Raw genomic sequence first — 21,359 nt, 5'->3', positions numbered from 1 at the left:
GGAGTAGGGGTATGTCACCAGGGTGCAGAGGAGGCCATTTACAGCGTCTCTTTATGTCTGTCTCCACGTTGGTTGAGTGTGGAGTAAGTGCATATGAGAGCATGAGGGTGGGAATGGATGTTTGTATCTGTGTGTGCCTGTATGTCTGTGTCTATATGTCAGGTTGGGTATCAGACGCCACCTCTCTGGGGACATCTCAGGCCCTCCAAGGTTTGGAGGCCTATCTCCCCCTACCACCACTTCCCTGCCAGTGGCGGACCCCCTCAGACATCGGTGCGTTGGTGGTTCTTTGTGTCCGGGGGTGGGCGTCCAGGTACACACCGGCTCACTCCTTGATGGCCGCTTATCGGGGCCTGGAGCCTGGGGCTCGCTCGGGCCACTTCGGAGGTGGGGTGCCCCCGGCCTCTCGGCCTGGGGCTCGGTCACTCAGGCACGGCTGGCTGCCGGCGGAGCTCACGGGCGCGTCACTGCAACTCCCCCTGGCTTCTGCTCCGCGGCTGCTGAGTGAGCCCTCATCTGGGACTCTCCTCAGCTCTTTCTGGGACAGTGGCGCAGCTGCCCCTCTGTTGGTCTTCCTTGGTCTCTTGTGTTCTGGGGGCCTCTGGATGTCTGGAGTTTTGATCTCCTCCATACCTGCTTCATGCCCTGGAGGACGGGGCTGTGGCCCCCCCACACCCTCTAGCAGATTATTACATGAAGGAACCTTTAAAAAAAAACAAAAAAACAAGCGCGTCCATGCTCACAGGTGTACACACGGGTGATCACACCCACAAACTACACCCTTTTTGGCTCCTACCTCAAAGCACACTGTGTTCTGTTGATCTTATGTGCTGCACAATAATGTTTAATATTTAGTATTTACTGTCATATTCCCATATATCATTGTGATGTTGTTTATTCTATTACTCTTGTTCTCTTCTGCTTGTTTTCTTTTTTCTTTCTCAGCAGGTGATCCAGGTGATCGATATATGCATTATTTTTTTTTTCTCTGCTCATTCTGTTGGTTTTTGTCTTTTGCCCTTCTCCCCCGTCCCTCTTCTCAGCTGTTTCTCTTTCCCTCTTTCTTTCTCCCCTTCTTTCCCCCAGTCAAGTCTGTCCCGTATTCAGCAAGTGAAAATAAAATAAACAATAAAAGGTGAATCAAATGGACCATTACGGCAAGGCTGGGATGGTCAATTTGGTAAAGTAAATCCGTTGGGCATCTTTCTTTGCCTTTAGACAACAATTCTGATGGCAAGAGAGCCAAACGGGACAGGCCAAAAAAAAAAAAGGCATGGTAGTAAATACATCATAGTTACCTCGGGTGTTTTTGTGTCTAATTAACAGTAACAGTAGGATTGTAAACCATGTTGGATTAGCAGCAGCTGTTATTAAATGTTGTAGCTTTAGTCTTTTGTAGAAACATGTTTCCTTGGCTCAGCTTTCGATAATGGTACAGCAGCTCTATGTGATCAGCACTTCATAGCTCTTACCAAAATGTTACCTTGGGGATCTCAGACAATCTGTGGATCAGTTTTCAATAGAACTGTTTCCTCATGTTAATGTCTGTGGTACGTTTTTTAGTTAAGGTATTTAGCACATCTTTTTAAACTGTGGGAGAAGGTAAACTCTACAGAGAGGCTCCAGCTGAGCGTGAAGTTTGAACCAGAGCCTTTGTGCAGCAAGACCACATCAATAACCACGTCACAAACACAATCTTCTTGTTTCTCACTAAAGGGCAGCTACACTAAAACTTTATTATAAAACATTGCTACATATTGGGGTAAACTTTAAATTCAATGGAACAAATTTTGTTTAGAAAGAATTTCTTTCAGACTGTTGAAATAAATTCATACTCAAATAAAAACGAGAACACTTCAGTTCTGGACATGTTAGCAAACCTGTTAGTTATCCAAACCTGCATGCCCTGTGTGAAAAAAGTGATTGCCTCCTAAACCTAATAAGTGGTTGGGCCACCCTTAAAGGCATCTACTGCAATCAAGCGTTTGTGATAACTGTCAATGAGTCTTTTACAGCACTGTGGAAGAATCTTGGTCTACTCATCTTTGCAGAATTCTTGTGCTTAAGCCACATTGGAAGGTTTATGAGCATGACCCCAATTACTTTGTTCTCATTTGTTCCTGAATTTCCTTGGATCACAGCGAGACATGTGGCTTTTAAGAATCTCACGGTCTACTTGTCTTTGTCAAGCAGGTCCTATTTAAGTGATTTCTTGATTAAGAACAAGTGTGGCAGTATTCAGGCCTGGATGCAGCTAGAGAAATAGAACTAAACTTTCCAAAGATGTGGTACACCAAGGTTAATTTATGTTATAATGGTGGGTGGGGTCAAGCAGCAATAATTAACACATTAATTTAGAAACTGCATTTAGTGTTTACTTGTGTTATCTTTATTATTTAAATGTAGTTGATGATCTGAAACATTTAAGTGTGACAAGATTAAAAGAAAAAAAAAAAAACAGCAAGGGGGCAAACACCATTTCAGCTCATAGCAGCTCCATATGATATGCCTATATCCATCATGCACCTGAAAGCACAAGCCAGTGTCATGAAACTTATATCTGTCCCTTGCTGCAACCCGGCCCTCGAGGACTGGAGCTTGACACCCCTGTTCTAGAGTCCAAGCGCATTCCCAAAGAAGAAAAGCTTTTAAATCACTCCAAGTTATTTGCATATAATTTCAGATTGGTGCAACTTTCTTATTGCAAAATAACAAAAATTTCTTCAGAAAGTCTAAATCTAGTGTTCTAATTAGCTGTGCTGTAAACATGAGTGAAACCATCATCAGAGAGCCTCCACTATTTTCTGTGGTTCAGCCATCCAGTCGATTTCTTCCAGGTAATTTAATCAGGATACCAGTTACTTGGGAGTTACTTAGAAATAGAGCAAACCTCATTCCAGGCTTTTAATTGACCCTTCCCACCACTGGATTCCTGGTTAGTCAGTGCTGCTTATACCAAGTACAATGCCCCGAGACATGATTATCCAAAGAGTCAAAACATCACTTTCTATATTTATATAAAACATCAGAAACAAACTTATGTTAAATAAGAAAGATGTGCTGCGTTCATATTAGAGGTTTCATCTCAGAAAAAAAAAAATACTCAAAAGATGTTTGAATCAAGTTTTTATTTAAACTTTAAGACAACATAAACACTAATAAACAACAGAACTAAACAATGAACCATCAGAGCAAAACAACTTTAACCTTCATCAAATCTAGGATCAGGATTTTCCTGATACAATAATAAAATAAATAATATAAACTGAATAAACAATACTGAGAGGATATAACTGCTTTAAGTCATATCTGCATTCTTAGCAGCAGTGTTCAAGTTGATTGTTTGCTATTATCATTTAAAAACAGCAAAAACTCAAAAGGTTGAAGGTTTACTGAACAGGCACATGATTCGTGTCTCACAGTGACTCCAAAATAATTTCCTGTCTTTGAACAATTAAAAAAATTAAAAACTGTCAACGCGTTTCTCAATCAATCATAAGACAATTATGTGATAGTTTTTCCATAATTATTGATCAGAAAAAAATACATGTTAATTAATTAACATGCTGGGAAGTAATACGGACTCATCAATTATAATTTGAAGCCCATTTTAGAAAAATGCCCGAAACAAGAGATTGTACAAATATTGAACTGTTTGACTTGTACAATTATCATCTGCCTGTAAAGGCTGCCCAGTTAAATTTAATGCTATGATTCTTTTTCCACATCTTTCACACTGTGGCAACCGAATCAGCCAGTACAGTAGCATTACTGTAAAATTTAGGAAGGATATAATATAATATGCTTTTTTTAAATACATTTTTCCTTATTAAAACTGTACTTTAGATGTGTAAATGGCCTTGGCCTTAAATCAGTTACATGATTTGGAAATTCAGCAGTAAAGGTGTAAACACAAGGAGAGTTATTAATAATTGTAGGTTACCAAAATGTAGACACATTTGGTCTGCTCTCTGCTAGAGTTAAAGATCCACAGATTTTGAATACTTTGCCACTGAAAAATAAAAATATTAGTCACTAAATTTTAAATGCAAAGGTAAAGTTATGTCTTTAGTTGACAGACACACCAGTGCCTCCAAACAAGCTCGCGGAATTAAAATTATGAAGTAGCAAGATGCAGTCTCACTGAATCTGTCTCAATTTGAGTTGACAGTGAAGACTAAAAACTACCAGTTTTAACATTGTGTTGATAGGAAGGGTTTTCTAAGCACGGCGCATGCCCTTGTGATCGGGGGCAAAAAAACAAAGTATTGGTTGAACAATTCACCACATCAGGACCTCCCCAACATTGGACACTTTCAAAGCTCGTCTAAAAACCCATTTTTATTCCTTGGCTTTTAAATCAGAATGAGTTTGTACTCTTACTCAAATCTAATTTTTTGAGAGAACGAGGGCCTCTGTAAAGAGGGCGCAGAAACCCGATAAATTAATTAAAACATAATAATTAATCAACAATAATAATTATTGCAAATTATAAATAATTAATACATTTTTGAATATACAATAATTATTCTAAAAAAATAAAATAAAAAGTATCTTTATGCCGCCGAAACCTGTGATATGGTATTCTCTCTTTTTTTTTTTTTAGATTATAATTCTAATTATTTTTGCTATAAAGACACAATTTCCTACTTTTCCCCTATTGCGGGGGTCCCAGGACGTAACTCCTGTGACAACTGAGAGAATGCTGTAGTCTAAAAGACCCGTTTTTATTGTTTTTCGCCACTGACACACTCAGCACAAGCTGTGCTGACACAAACCAAAATGCTGCAAAAAATAGAAAAAAAAAAATCAGTTTTTAGCCAAAGAACACAAATGGACTGATGTAGAAACAGAAGATGTCTATCAGCTTTTTGGTCTCTGGATTTACATATCGCTGCCAAGACTAAGACTACACAATCATGGAGACACAATCATGCCTTGTCTGTGCCCCTTCCATCAATGACATATAGACAAGAGACAGGTCCAGAGCCATATTTTGGAACATCCACCTCACTGATCCTGAGTAGGTGGTAAAAAATTATGAAATCCTCTGTGGCAGCCAGCTTATTAACACCCGAGGAGGGAACTGGCAGTTGATGAAAGGATGGTGGCACCTAAAGCAAAGCCTGGCATGACACAATACATGACGGACAAACCAACTAAATGAGGGATGAAAGGTTTTACATTGGCTGAATCAACCTTTAGATTCATCACATACACTGTTAAGACTTTAAAAGCAAGTGATGCTGTCTTATGTCTTATGATGTGGTGATGAACCTTTTTCAGCTGTTGCTTAGCACAGGATGCCATGTTTACATGGACAGTTGTTTTGTACCAGTCCCAAATGTTCCTGGATCTGACCAGCACAAGATGTGGTGCATGTAGTATCTACACAGGGAATGCCTGGGAGGGAGGGAAAATACTCTCAACAAAAAAAATGCGAATTAGGATCTGTGAGATGGATCAGAGATGACCCACTTGATATTGTGAAGTGGATGGACACGTGGGAGGTGCCTGTGTGCACCACCATCCACCTGTATGTCCAGGGTGAAGAGAAAGGTGGAGGATGCAGATGGACACTGGGCTGTGAGAGGGGCTGACATACTAGACCAGTTCATTCAGTATTAGTCCACCCACAGCAAGACTGCTGCAGGTACGGGACTGTGCTCTTACACTTCCTGGAGATTGAGACAAGAAAAGCATTCATCTTGCACCGTGAGGCGATCAGTGCCATGCAGGTGCTGCCCATGGCACACAAAGAATTTGTGGCGGGGCTGGTGTGTCAGCATGGAGACAGGCATTCCTCACAGCAGAAGAGCTGAGAAGATTGTGTTCCCATTGTCACAGACAACGATGCCGTCCAAAAAGGCACTAAAGGCAAACGCTTATTTATACACCGTCTCGAGGTGGACAGCAAGAGGAGTGACACACCCCGGAAATATCAGGACTGTGATGTGCCCCTCTGTCTTGTGGTGGACAGGAACTGTTTTTGTAGAGGCATCTTATTGTGACACCTGATTGTTTTATTATGAATATTGTTGTTATTGCTGTTTTTTAAGGGTTTGATTTTATACTTTTTTATATTAACTGGTGCATTAGTTACTTGCCAAATTGCCCATAGGTGTGAATAATTGACCATCTATGTTTTAGCTCAGGAGCTGACCTGTCCAGGGCATACCCATATCAGCCTACGTCAGCTGTGATAGGCTTTGAAATGCAGAAATCTTAATGTATCATCCTTAAATAAAAAACATTTATTTTTACTGCTCTGCTCTACACAAAAAATACTGACTTCTTCACTCAAGTGTTGCAGTCATTAAACTTCTGGTCAGTGTGAGCTTTATGACCAACAGACTACTACTACTACTCACAGCTATCTTATCTAAGCATGAAACTTCAAGTAGTATGAATTTTCATGTGCCTACTTAAGTGTGGCTTTTGAACAAAGCTTTTGCCACAGATGCTACAAGAATGTGGTTTCTCTCCCGTGTGAAGTTTTACGTGAGTTTGCAGTGTTGATTTATGACTAAATTTTCTCCCACACGTGCTACACGAATACGGCTTCTCACCTGTGTGACTTCTTACATGCGTTTTCATTCCTGATTTCTGAATGAATCTTTTCCCACAAGTACTACAAGAATACCGCTTCTCACCTGTGTGGACTCTCCTGTGAGCTATGATCCCTGACAGGTCAGTAAATCTTTTCCCACAAGTGTTACAACAATGTGGCCTTTCACCTGTGTGAATTCTTAGATGGCGCTGCAACTCTGGTTTCAGACCGAAACTTTTCCCACAGGTGCTACAAGTAAATGGCTTCTCACCTGTGTGTGTTCTCAAATGACGCTTCAAATTTGATTTCTGAATGAATCCTTTGCCACAAGTGGTGCAACAATGTGGTTTCTCACCTGTATGAACTCTTAAATGTGCAGTCAGATTAGATGTATGTAAGGTTTTCCCACAGATTTCACATTGTACATACTTTTTCACTTTGTCAGATTTACTTTGACTCTCTGACACAGTGGTGTTGTCCAAGCTCTGACTGTGTTTCCTCTTCTTCAGCTCTGCATTTTTACTTGATTCTGAGTCCACATGCTTGTCTTCATGATCTTGGCTCTCTGCTTCAGGAGAGCTGTGAAAAAGGAGCTGCTCTTTGTTTGACTCTGGTTCATTGTGGTCACTTTCCTCATAAGATCGAGTCACCATGAAGATATCAGTCTCTTGCTTCAGTTCAACCTGCTCTCCCTCCTGACTGCTGCGGAGTTCCTCCTGTTCTTCTTTAATATGTGAAGGCGCTGGATCCTCCTGGTCCAGACTGGAGTTCTTCTCCTGGTTACAGACCTGCTGGTCTGTGAGAACTTCCTTCTCACAAATGTGTTGGTGTCGGAGGTCTGAAGAGACAAATTGGGAGAAATGATAGAAAAAAAACAACAACAACCCAAACATCTGAGGAACATATTCTGATTTGAGCCGTTGTCTCTTGATAGTAGTCACTTCTGTGTCATTTTAAATCTCAGTAACCTTCTGCTCTTAACTCTTAGGCCTGTGTCTTGGTTAAAGACAAAGGAAGAGGAGTGGGTGAGGCATTGTTAGAGAAGAAAAGGCAGGAACATGAAGGTTAGAGTACAGGCTAACCTTATCTTGACCTCACTGGTACTTTACTTTCAGTGTCATCTCTGCAAACCAACACAGTTTGTCACCATGGAAGATGTCTGCTCCACCTCTGCTGTAGTTGTCACGCCTCAAGAGTCTGTGCATGGACCTCTTCTTTTCACCATCTATGCCCTTTCTTCATTACCACCTACTCAGCTGGACTTGGCACGGTTCACCACACACGCATACTTGGTTATAATGGAAAATCGATCAATTTGAGTTGAGTCGTGGCGTATCGTGCAGAGTCGATTTGAATAGGCATTAATGGAAAAGGGGCTTATATGTACCCCCTGCTCAGATTTCCCACCACCATGGTCTCTGCTTCCATTTCTATGCTGAAGATACACAACTTACCCTCACAATCACGTGCCATCTAACCCCCCCCAATATAAACAGTAATAAAACAGTGCTCCTGTTTGTGGCCCCCAAAGTCTCACTCAAAAATCCTTCACTGCCCCGACCCTCAATACCTGTGCGACCTGCTGAAGCCAAACGCACAGTCTCAGACACTATGGTGCTCTGCCTTGCATCTGCGTTCTGTCCCTCGCGTTAACCTCTAGTGACAGAGCCTTCTGTGTGGCAGCCCCGACCCTCTGAAACGCTCTCCCATCTTAGTTTTGCAAAACCTCATCACTGGACTCTTAAGAAACGTAAAACTGACCTCTTCAACAAAGCCTTTCAAACTCTAGCATTTTTGTATGTTTATAAATTGATTTATTTAAACTCCTTTGTACCGTGCCCCTGGGTTTCTTGAAAGGCGCTATACAAATAAGTTTTGTTATTATCATTGTTAAATATAGGGATGTGACTCCCCCATTCGTTATTTTCCTACTGGCCCCTTTGCTTTTCTGTAGAAACGAGAAATCGACTGGTATTTATTTCAGGAACAAGGGCCGCGTGCAGGGTTGTAGTAACTACAGTTAATAAGCCAGATATGCGAAACGTTAGCAGAAGTTAGGTTAAGGAGAGAGGTGATGATGAGCAAGCAGTAGTATGACTTCATGTTGCTTATTACAGTTGGACCTTCAATTCTTCCTGTGCCTCTAAAAAGACAAAAAAAAATAACTTTAAGCTCTGATTAGGATCCTACGTGAGTCATATTCATTGTCATTAAGCCCATCACAGTTTTACATACCCTTTCTGTGCAAGTTTATCTCAGGTTTCCAGATGGTCCCCAGCAGTCTGAGCTGCTCTTCATCAGTCCAGACGATAATGCCTTCAGTCTGCTTCAGTCCAAGCTGCTCTCCCTCCTGACTGCTGCAGAGCTCCTCCTGTCCCTCTTTAATCTGTGGAGGGTCTGGGTCCTCCTGGTCCAGACTGGAGTTCCTCTGCTGGTTACAAACCTGCTCCTCATCCAGACCCTCCTCTTCCTCACAGTCATGCTGTTGTGGGAGGCCTTGAGAAAACAAAGAAACACAGGAACAATAATCGAGAAGGTGTTGATACAAAAAAAAAAAAAAAAAAAAAAACACACACACAACACTATTTTACAAAAGCATGAATCAAAACCTGAATAAATGGTGATCATTTACACACAAATGTTTTAGAGACAGTGAGCTCAGATTGTGGCGTGACTGGTGTCACAGTGAGATGTTGATCGTGTTAAATAAACTACATAAATATAAAATATTTTCATCAGCTGAGGCGCTCCCTGGTGGCACCCTCACATGCCTTGATGCACTGCAGCTTTTTGCAGGAATGTTTTCCACATTTGAAATGATCTGGTGTAAATTTTTAGAGCACAATATGCTTACAGTTAGGGCTGGGCTATATCATACCGTTCACGGTAATACCGGTGTAATTTTGGGCAACGATAGGAAAATGACATATCGCGATAGAATATGGTAAAACGCGCACGCGCAGTGCCTTTGTTTACATACGCACATGGTGGCGACGCAGAATGAGAAGAAAATGAGAAGAGCGAAAGCGGATCGTTGAATGAAACGGATGAACCAGAACTGGTTTGTAAAAATGCTGCAACTTCATTGGTGTGGAACTGGTTTAGCTTTCGTCCGTCAGACACACAACAAACCACTATTTTTGGTAGAGCGTGCTAGCGGGCCGTCGTTATTACCATGTTGTTTGGAAAATACAGCACACTTAAAATCAATCCTTTGATTTTTCTAAAAATCGACAGTGCCCCTTATAATCCCGTGTGCCTTATGTATGAATTCTGGTTGTGTTTACTGACCTCGAAATGATTTTATGTACACGGCACTCGAAAATCTGTCAAATGTTTTAGTGCGACTTTGCTAAGCTACGAAGCCGCACCACTTGATGGATTGTTGGAGTATTACGGCTATCGTAGGCAGGAGCCTCGCGGAGTGATACGTACTGTGCTGCATTGTGTGTGTGTGTGTATATAACCTCTTTTTAAGTTTTGTGGATATTATACATGGTTATGGTCATAATATGTCAGCCCATTTCACTGGAAATGCCTTTTGGTTAAACTGTCAGCAAGGAATTTGCATTTCCACTGTTACGTTTTTATATAACTTTAATGCACATAAAAACAGCTGCTTGTTTAAGTGAAAATACATTGATGGGTTTTTTTGCACTAATAAAGTTGTGGAGTTGTAAAGTATTTTGTCTAGTGTCAATTATATCGTCAGTTATATCGTTATCGCAAATTTTCAAATGTATATCGTGATAAATGTTTTTGGTCATATCACCCTGCTCTACTTACAGTCTACAAAAATCACAAGTCCAAAAAGGCTAGGCAGCGCCTGTACCACCTACGACAACTGAGGAAGTTCGGGGTCTCTCCGGGGCTCCTCAGGACTTTCTATACAGGCGCTGCGTAGAGCATCCTCACACAGAACATCACATCATGGTAATGGGAACAGCTGTATTAAGGACCAAAAAGCTCTTCAGAGAGTGATCCGTACAGCAGAACGCTGCTGCAGGACTGCTCTCCCCTCCCTGCAGGACTATAGCAGCTCAAATACTGAAGGAGTCGTTCCGCTCCAGCAATAAACTGTTCCAGCTTCTGCAATCAGGCAGAAGGTTCTGCACCATGCGGACAAGAACAGAGAGGCTCAAGAGGAGCTTCTACCCTCAGGCCATCTGTGTGTTAACTCAGCCCCCCCCAATCAACCATAACGAACTGAGAAAGGACTCACATATTCCCATTTCATGCCTGATCCTTCTGACTTCATTGCGGCACAAGCCACTTTAACACCCCACTCACACAATGTACATTCCCAAATTTTGAACTGTAAATTTCCAGATTGTTTTATTCTAACTTAATGTACATAATTCACTCACTTATCACACGTAATGTCCTCTTTGTATATATCTACTTACTTACTGTATATATTGTTTTTTGTCTCTCTATTTTGCACAGTTGAGGAGCGTATCAGGTCACATTTCACTGTGTGTTAAACTGGTACAACTATGTACGTGACAAATAAAGTGATCTTGAATCTGATATTAAGCTTGTTTTATTCCATTTCATTTTACTTTTTAAAGCCTTTTATTAATGATTATCATAGAAAAGAACCAGCCTACCCTAAACAGAAACAGTGATGTCTCTTATTGGTGGATGTAGCAGTGACCATGGACCCGCACCAGTCCAACATAGCCCGTCACTGGACACTGACCCACAGCACTGCTAAATACCCACTTTAACTTCTTCTAGTAAAATCAGTCACGCTGAAGAATCTGAGCTTGAACAGCACAGAGTTAAAAACATGTCCATACCTATGATGTGTGAGTTTCTGTCGGGTTTCCGGCTGATATCCAGCAGTCTGTGCTGACGGTTGATCTCCTCCTCATACTGGACGATGGTTTTTTGAACCTCTGAGAAGATTTCTTCACAAACAGCAGTTAGTCTCTGCTTGATGAACTCTCTCAGATACTGAACTGAACTCATTGCTGCTTCAACTCAGGCTGGGCGGATCGATACAAGCATTGATAGAAGCGATACCGACAGTGGTATTGGTACCAAATCCGCACTAATGTGACGGGATCAGTACTTTAATTTGTGTCTCTCCTTTAAGTTCAGTCCACTTCATCAAACAGCAGCCATGGCCACACACCCACAGCACCTCTCGTTCTTCACAGCTTAATGGCATTTGGCAAACAGATCCATTATCGTCACCTGTGCAGACAGGAGTAAAGCAGGGAAATCAGGTACACACTTCCTGTGTGGTTCTCCCTGACAAATTCTTCTAGCAAATTACTGCATCCAAGATAAAAAAAAAATCACAGTGCTTCACTCATGATATGATGTGATATATGTGCGATGTATATGTTCTGTCATCTTTAAATCACGTCCTCACAGTGAAACTTTTGTCATTCTTATTTAATCCAATAAAACAGAAACAAGTAATCTGAGCTGCTTTGATACTTACAGCATCTCAGAACAAAACCATCTCCGTGGTGGGGAGGTCTAACCTCATAGCTAATTTATCCACTGTACATCTTACTTTGCTCATAAAACTTAATAACAGCAGCCAAACCGTTGCCATTACATTTCTCCCTGTAATATGCGTTTTAAACCAGCACTATTTCCCCTGTTTTCTTTTCTTTTTTCTATTTCAGGTACTCCCCATACCCCCACAGACGCTCTTTTGTTGTCAGGCAGCAGACTGTGGAGTTCATTAACGCTTATTTGACTGAGTCGTGTGTCTTTATCTTGCTGAACCACATCCCTACAAACACTCATCAGAGAGCCGTTTCTCAGTATTATAGCACTCTTCATCTCCCTACAGGCGTATTTATCGCTGTTGTAGCTGAATCCGGTTCCACTCACCGAACGACGACCGTCTGGAGACGATTTTATGATCACTTTAAATCCGTCCTCGTGTCTCGTTGTCACGGTTACACTGCGCTCACTGTCCGTTTCCTCCACCTTACAGGTTTACTTTCACTCTGCTTGTCGTTTTTCGCCTGTTTTAACGTATTTCCGCTCTCCCGCCATCTACTTCTGTTCGCATTTCACTTCCTGATACGTCACTTCTCTCCTGCCCATTCACAACCAGCTGGCCAAACCCTGGTCGGCCCCGCCCCCTCCACTTCAGCTCTACTGTGGTCACTTGGAAGAGCTAAGTTTCTTTGTCTACTCTAAAACTATTTCTGTATTTTATTTCTCTAAACTATTTTATATCGCACAGAGACAGCGTTAACATCTAAATGTGCATCAGATGTGCAACATGTTGAAAGACACGGAACAACTGACGGAAAAAGTGTGGACTTTATACCAGTTTTTAAATTGTGTTGATAGGCCACGTAAAACCAGAGTTATGATAAAAAATATATGCAATGTTTGGTTTTCATCCTGAATACTATTGTTGTTTATATTTACTGTGGGAAGAAACGGGAAAAACAGCGTCTTATAAGGAAAACGCTCGAAAGCCTGTGAGCAAAACCCCAAAAAACCCCACCCTTTCCGAAGGGTGGGGTTTTTTGTATGTACAATGTCGACCAGTCAAAAAAATGATATGGCAACATGACATTTAGTTGTTTAGGAAGGGGGACGTGAGGGGCGGGGTTAGGGGTGACAGTGTTTTGAGATGTGACAGATTTGCGACGTTTAGCGCAAATCTTGTGTAGTCAGTGTGTAGTGTAGCCAATAGTTTTGTTGTGTGTGTCAGAACAATGAGGCGACTGCTGAATGTTACAGGAGTGATACATGTGCTGTTGTCAGGCCTGCAGGTATCAGGCTGTTCTCCTTTATCTTATAGTGGACAGAATCTTTTTTTTTTTTGCAGTGGCACAAATAATTTTTGTGGCATCAAATTTGATGCATAACAGCTGATTGTTCTGTAAATAGTTTGAAATGTTTATTTAAAAAAATGCCTTGGCTGCATTTTTATGTAAACAGCAGCAAAAAAAAACCTCAGTTCGACCTCCTTGGCTGTAATTGGTCCAGCCCAGAATCGATCATGACCAACTGCCCAATCCACCACCATTCATTTATACCGTTAAAAAAAGAAAAGAAATTAAACCCCATAAAAACGAAAAATGATGGCCAGTCCAACCCTGGTTGTGGCTAAGCAGCTCACAACAGCTTTGGACAAATGAAGCATTCTTGATGTTTGTCGTTTCAGTGTGGCTTTCGTAGATTTCAAAAACTTTGCCTAAATGTCTGCGGGTGGTTTCAAACGCTGCAGCAAGGCCCCTGACCAAATCTTCTAAGTACTTGCATGTGACACCATTGCTAATACAGCTACATTGAATTCAGAGTCCATTTTAATTTTCTAGTTCTGACTTTTAAAGCTGTTAATGCACAAGCATCATTTTATATCATTGACCTTCTATCCCTAGCTGGTCCCTGAGGTCATGTGATCAGGGCCTACTTGTTATACAGCATACTAGGCTGAGAACTAAGGGAGACAGAGCTTTGATTGTGATTGTTTTCTTGCTTTTGCTGCAGATGTAAGGACACGTATTGGGAATTTACTCAAATATATAATGAATAAAGATAAACATTTCCTTACCTTTGTGGCAAATAGCCTCATTTATTGTGTCCATTGTGACTGTTTAGTTGTTGGCTCAACGGAAAATCCAGCAAATGATGCTACAAGAGGGTTCAAGGCCAGGAACGTTTATCATAACAGTCACTGAATCGAAGGACCAAAGATCCTTCAGAAGCCAAAAACTGATTGGCCTACCAATGTAATGGAAAGCTCCTTAGAACCAGATGACCCTGAAGTCAAAGGTGAGTCCACAGTAAATGTTACTAAAGTACAAGCCTTTTCTGATGCTATGTGTTGATTGATAGCGTACTTCTCAGAGTGGAAGAGGCTCGAGGTTGCTGTTGCTTGGTTCCTTAAAATGAAAACAATCCTTTGTGGAATAGGATGTAAAAAAAAAAAGGAAACGGTCATCCTAAGTCAAATAATCGTACCTGTAAAAGATGTACAAAAGAAAAGGTAACGATAACACAAATGTGTGGTCTATCCACAGAAGATCTTCTGGAAGTTGAGCTCGCCCTTATCCGATAATGCCAGCGACAAAGATTTGGAGAAGAGATTGCTACGTCGTTAAGTGGAAGCAATAAATCCTTAAGCTGACATGATAAGTACGGCTGGAGTTACTGGACTTTCTCAGTACCACAAGTCTCATACATAACAGAGGCATCAGATTTCCCTGCCCTCCTTGGGATGTCTAGAGGTAAGAATCAAGTGCACCCAAAGGAACTTTGCATCAGTGGCCATATGCTTACCATGCAGAGCAGATATTCGGAGCTGCTGCAGAGCATTGCAGTTGTAACTTGTTGTTTTATGTGATTAAGTTGTGCGTTAATGAATCTGTAATTGTTGTTCCTTTGGTAAATTAATTGCCGTGATTGGCCTTACTGAGGTAGATTAACTTTTTTATTTAAAGGTTGCATGTTAGTGCAGAATAAACAGGTTAGTTTGCTGCACTGTGATGGATTTCATGCTCAGAGTTCGGTTACATTAAGTGTAGCAGAGATGAATTTGAGTTAAGCTGATGGTGCTCAGATTCATTCACTAAATTCCACCTGTATAAATCCCACAGCTGTTTTACTTTTGTACATCAGCCTTTTTTTAGACAGTGTTTCACCTCCTGTAGTGGCAGCGTTACATCTGTTGATTCCCCTGCAGCAATGTGAAGCTTATTCACACTGCCCAAACCCACTGAGTGAGTAGTCATGATATCATTTATGTCATGTGTTTTCCACGATCGCTATGAGACGCAAATGATCAGAATGTGAATGTTAACACATCTTCTTATTTTATTTCCATCACACCAAAACAATAAGCAGTGCACGCCCTTTGACGTCCACACCAAGAAAAAAGCAAGGGAAAAATATTTTGTTTGTATTTCTTATTGACTTGGGTGAGTAATAACCACAATCAATATTTTTTTTTCAATAGACCCTGTAGTTTTTAAAATATTGATCTCTACCAAATGCTTGAAAAGTCACTGGTAAAAGTATGAAACGTCATGCAAATACAAGTACATTAGATAATACAGTTGAAAAAATCTAATTATAATTATAATTAAATTAATAACAAACTATCCAGGGCACAATAAACTGTATCCCTGTATCCAGGGATACAGTTTATTTCTAGTAGCATGCCAGTGACCATTGCTGGCTTTCATCCCATCAAAGGAAAGTATTACATCAAACAACAAAATACATGTTTTTTAATCTGCAAATGTGACAAGTGTGCAACAGCACAAAATTATCACATTCAGACCACTTCTGATTGAATGCTACAGTGCAAAATCATTTTTGTTTCAAAAATTAAAAATAAAAACAGTGCAAATCAAGCACATCTGCTTGTGGTTTTGGTCTATGGTGTAGCATTTATTCTGTGGTCCTGGAGAGCTGGATCATGGTTGTCCAACTCTAGATGCTGGCTTGTTAACTTGGTTCACACAGCCAGGTGGAAACCTTTTGAGAGCCATCGGTTTCTGATCCAGTAGGGCACAGTTCCTCTTGTAGACCAGGTATTCAAGTCAAGGATGTATCTGAACAGTGGAATATGCTATCTCCGTAACTTATAACTCGTGTAATATCATATCAGAAAGCTTAATTCCTCTTATATGCTAATTATATACAGGGATGAGTGATGGGCATGGAATGGTAATCTTTGCATTGGACTCTTTGCTCCACCGTTTGACGAATGAACCACAGGCATTGTTTAGGAGGTTGACACATCTCTTTTCAAACCATTTCATTGCAATCAGACCTTTATCAGAGCCTGTAATAACAAGCTCCATGGCCCTTCTTCATCAGGTTTTTGGTTTTAGTGTGGGAAGCATGGTTTTTCTGCTATCGGGGGAGCTCCACCAGTGCAGTTTGGTCATACAGTGCCAATGCACCTGACAGGTGTGCAAGTTCTGCACCAAGCTGAAACTTGTGAAGAGGTTCTTTTATGGGTTTGCATAGTGTTTTTTACAACTTTGGCCCCTTAGAGGTAGCTTCTGTTCCTTTTCACTGGGGGGAGAATTGAAGAATGTAGATCCCCCTTGATACAGCAGCAAGTCATGGATGATGCCAGATGAACTTGCTTGGCAGAACAATTTAAAGCCCAACTCATCAGTGGACCTGTTGTGGCGGTATGCAAATTGTAGAGGGTCCAGTGAGTCAGGTAGTGAAGAGCAAACGAAGTTCCTGACCAGCTTTTCGAAGCATTTACGATGGGGGTCAGGGCTACAGGTCGCCAGTCGTTCAATGCTGTCATGCTTATTAATGCTGTCAAGTGACATACATCTTTTTAGTAAGTCCTCTAACACTACCATGTATCAAAAAATTATATCTTCCTACCTTAGTTTCATCAAAAACACTCAAAATATGTTGGATGTTTTTTTGTTTCTGACTTCTTGGTTAGGAGAGATATAAGAAGAGCCAACAGTTCACATTCACAGTGCCTTCTGGTGGATTTTTTTGGCATTACAGATGTAAACCAATTGGTAGTGTGGGATTATAATATTATTTTATGCCATGTTAGACCCTTAATTAAAGATTGTGAATTATTATGTAGTTTTAGTTTGCATTATTCTCCTGAATTAGAAGAAGCTGATAACTATTGCATTTGTTAAACTGATTTGCATTACATTAGACTGCTGATTTATTGTGAATGAATGATATTGTTTTATGATGCATTATACTGCTGAGTTATAAGAAATACTGTTCGCAGAAAGTCATCGCCTTATTTGTCTGATTAAAAGAGAACAGAACATGCTGGAGAGGTTTTCTGCCCCATCTCAGCAGGAGCAGATAAACAGGGAGCCAAGGTCGTAGCTTAGGCGCTGTGTGAGAGAAAGCATGTGAATGTTTAGGCTTTTATGATAAGGTGGGGGCCACTAGAGGCTATAAGAGTTTGATCAATGCTCCACCATTTTGAGATCTGATGCTGTCTGCGTACGGTGTCCATCTCCCACGCGTGTGATCATTAAAATCATCGTTTGACTCAACCCGGCCGGACCAGTGTTGTTATTGTGGTTTTTCCTCTTGTATCCATCCCCAATATTTGAATCCGTAACAGTAGAAAAGACTCAATAAGGTAGATCAATTTCAGTGAAAGCCCCAGTTAGATATAGGGCCTGAAAATGTACCTTACCAATTGGTTGAGCAGAATGCTAAAGGGTTACATTTTATGCTTCCCACACTAAAGGTTTCTGACCATGTGTAGGGAATTATCATCAGTTGTGTTACACTTTATTCTGCTTCAGCTGGAAGCTGGTGAAGGCCATTCAGAGAATGTGTTGTTAATTCAAACTGGAAACGTAAGGCTGGAAGCCCGTTTCAGAAATCGTGGATCATACCATGAATCTCATTTTTGATTCACTTATTGAAACTTCAAACATAAGGGAAGTACTCTTAAACTGTGTAAAGGACCCGGCATGACTCAGATGTGGGATGCTTTATATTTTGCCCAGCACTCTGCTGGCACTACCACAGTTGTGTTTTCAAATCAAATCAAATCAAATCACTTTTATTTTCACATCACATGTGCAGGCACACTGGCACAGCACATGCGAGTGAAATTCTTGTGTGCGAGCCCCACAAGCAACAGAGATGTGCAAACACAACAACACAAACGAGCAAAATACGAGAATGGCCAACCTGAAACTAATAAATATATGTACAATATATAATAGTGTATGCATTTCTGGATGTGTATACTAAATATTTTCCTACGTGTGTGTGTGTGTGTGTGTGTGTGTGTGTGTGTGTGTGTGTGTGTGTGTGTGTGTGTATACACATTTTTACAAATTAAATAGTAAAAAAAAAAAAAAAAAAATTAATAATAATAATAATAATAATAATAATAATAATAATAATAATAATAAAATATATAAAATATACAGAGTTGAATATGTGCAAAACAAGTGGCATTTATATACAGTGTGGAGTGCATAATGTTAAAGTTCCAGTAGTGAAGCTGAGGTGTCTATGACGTGTTCAGCAGTCTGATGGCCTGATGGAAAAAGCTGTCTCTCAGTCTGCTGGTACGGGACCGGATGCTGCAGAACCTCCTTCCTGATGGAAGCAGTCTGAACAGTTTATGGCTGGGGTGACTGGAGTCCTTGATGATCCTCCCCGCTTTCCTCAGGCAGCGCTTCCTGTAGATGTCTTGGAGGGAGGGAAGCTCACCTCCAATTATCCGTTCAGAGCACCGCACTACTCTCTGGAGAGCTTTGCAGTTGTAGGCGGTGCTGTTGCCATACCAGGTGGTGATGCATCCAGTGAGGATGCTCTCAATGGCACAGCGATAGAAGGTCCTGAGGATGCGGGGGCTCATGCCGAATCTTTTCAGTCTCCTGAGAAAGAAGAGGCGCTGCTGCGCCTTCTTCACTGTTTTGTTTGTGTGTACTGACCACGTAAGATCCTCAGCCAGATGTACTCCAAGGAACCGGAAGCTGCTCACTCTCTCCACAGCAGCGCCGTTGATGGTGATGGGGGTGTGTACTTCTCTGCACCTCCGGAAGTCCACTATCAACTCCTTTGTCTTTGCGACGTTGAGGGTGAGATGGTTGTCTTGACACCAGTGGGTCAGGGCGCTGACCTCCTCCCTGTAAGCCGTCTCATCACCATTGGTGATAAGACCCACCACTGTAGTGTCGTCCGCAAACTTCACAATGATGTTGGAGCTGTTAGTGGCTGTGCAGTCGTAGGTGTAGAGTGAGTACAGGAGAGGGCTCAGTACACACCCCTGTGGAGCACCAGTGTTCAGTGTGATGGGGGATGAGGTGATGTTGCCCAGTCTGACCACCTGGCGTCTGTCAGACAGGAAGCTAAGGATCCAGCTGCAGAGGGAGCTGCTCAGTCCTAGATCCTGCAGTTTCCTGTCCAGCTTCGAGGGAACGATGGTATTGAATGCTGAGCTGTAATCTACAAACAGCATCCTCACATACGTGTCTCTCTTCTCCAGGTGTGACAGGGCAGTGTGTAGTGTCAGGGCTATGGCATCATCAGTGGACTTGTTGTGGCGGTATGCAAACTGTAGAGGGTCCAGTGAGTCGGGTAGTGCAGAGCAGATGAAGTCCCTGACCAGCTTCTCGAAGCATTTGCTTACGATGGGGGTCAGGGCTACAGGTCGCCAGTCGTTCAATGAGGAGATGGTGGAGGATTTGGGTACAGGGACGATGGTGGCCATTTTGAAGCAGGCTGGGACTACAGACAGAGAGAGGGAAAGGTTGAAGATGTGCGTGAACACTCCAGCCAGCTGAGCCGCGCATGACCTGAGGACGCGGCCGGGAATCCCGTCCGGACCAGTAGCTTTGCGTGCGTTCACCTTCCTGAAGCACTTCCGCACATCCTCCTCAGACACAGTGTGCGCACTGACGTCATCCGCGGTGCGCACACTGTCCGGTCTCATGGTGTTCGCTGTGTCAAATCTAGCGTAGAATACGTTTAGATCCTCACATAGAAAGGCCGTGGTCTTTTTACACTCCCCCTGACACTCACTCTTGTGCTGCTTGTCCAGCTGCTTCACCCTCAGCTCATTTGTCTCCTCCAGCCACAGCAGCTACTTAAACAGGGAAGGTATGCTTAGATGATGCTTGCTGGCTGTGACAACCAGCCTCCCTTGACACCACACCCTGAACCCATTGCTCCACCCCCTCCACTGAAGCTGAGCTACAAAGCACACTCTGCCACAGTCTGCTAATAAGAATCAACATCCCACAAAACATTGGATAGACCCCCGACTACATTAGGACCGTGTTAGTGGAAAATGATTCTATGTTTCTTTACCTTCTTTTAAATGTACAAAGATGCCTTTTCTCTGCCCTTTGTCTATGGTTAGATTAGTTTAGAATTATCCTTTTAGACTTTCCCAGCAAAGACATATTGTTTTGGGACATATTGGTTTAGATTGTTTTATCTCTCACAGCTTTCTCCCAGCTCTCTGCTGACGAGACTAGCGCCACATATGGAGTTGTTTATTTTATCTGTTTATTATTTTCTTATCCTGTTCTCACTGTCTTTCCTATAAAAAGTGCCAAGCCTCTGTTCACGGTGTGAGTTGTTTTTAACAGCTTACCCGTGTGCACGTTAAAGCATCAAAAGTAATTCTGTCTCATTGTGTCTTTATTTCTCCTGGGTTTTTTACAGAGTTTTCCCCCAACAGACCGACAGACCCAAAATAGACATGAGCTTCACGTCTATATTGGGTCTGTTGGTCCATGACCAGTTCACATCATGTGGACATCTAAACATGTCACTCCAACCTTTGCGCAGTTGGGAGCATTGTCCAACTTATTTTGAGACGCTTGTCTCGTGAATCCTGTATTCTGATTTTTTGGGTTTTATGGATATTTTTGAATTTGTCCAGAAATTCTTTGTATGATAACCAAAAACATTACAATGGATGTCCTTTTTGTTCCATTAAGTATGTATGTGGGAAGAAAACAATTCAAATGAGGTGCTTGAATATGATACATTTACATATTGATTGTTGTTTTTATCTGTAGTATTTTCTCCTCTCTGTGTCTGTGTTTTTCTGAAGAATGACAATGTGTATTTCCTGCTGTTTGTCTCCACTCTGCACTTTAGTCTTTCTTCCTGTCATGTCTTTGTTTGTCCACCAGGTGTCTCCCTCAGCTCATTTTCTCCAAATCAGAAGCATCAGATTTGTGGAGATGCTCTGCCTGCCAGACACAGCTCAGGGCAAAGAAACATGTCAATCCTCCACAATATACAGGCCTGTGTGTTATTTAGCTTTTATATTTCAATGTATAAATGATCGAGTGTCATCAAGCATTTCATCTGAAGAATGAGA

The 21,359-nt window shown here is 41.6% G+C and overlaps 1 protein-coding gene across 3 annotated transcripts; it reads right to left on the bottom strand.

The window, feature by feature from the left end:
• Nucleotides 1–3,132: 3,132 nt before the first annotated feature.
• LOC309699427 (uncharacterized protein) lies at nt 3,133–12,604 on the bottom strand. Of its 3 annotated transcripts, none has more exons than XM_082522441.1 (4): nt 12,407–12,604; nt 11,353–11,752; nt 8,786–9,046; nt 3,134–7,388 (listed from the first exon to the last, which is right to left on the bottom strand). In XM_082522441.1, exons 2-4 carry the CDS (start codon nt 11,522–11,524, stop codon nt 6,397–6,399), a joined length of 1,425 nt encoding a protein of 474 aa, XP_082378567.1. In that variant the 5' UTR covers nt 11,525–11,752; nt 12,407–12,604; the 3' UTR covers nt 3,134–6,396. The 3 variants fall into 3 exon arrangements, with proteins under 3 accessions (XP_082378568.1, XP_082378567.1, XP_082378569.1); XM_082522443.1 differs by lacking the exon at nt 3,134–7,388 and adding an exon at nt 7,441–8,693; XM_082522442.1 differs by lacking the exons at nt 11,353–11,752; nt 12,407–12,604 and having other exon boundaries at nt 3,133–8,693; nt 8,786–8,895.
• Between the last annotated feature and the right edge of the window lie 8,755 nt (nt 12,605–21,359).

The sequence above is a fragment of the Aulonocara stuartgranti genome, assembly GCF_965226115.1.
Source record: "Aulonocara stuartgranti genome assembly, chromosome: 3".
NCBI lineage: Eukaryota > Metazoa > Chordata > Actinopteri > Cichliformes > Cichlidae > Aulonocara > Aulonocara stuartgranti.
This window is presented reverse-complemented; position numbering and strand designations above follow the sequence as displayed.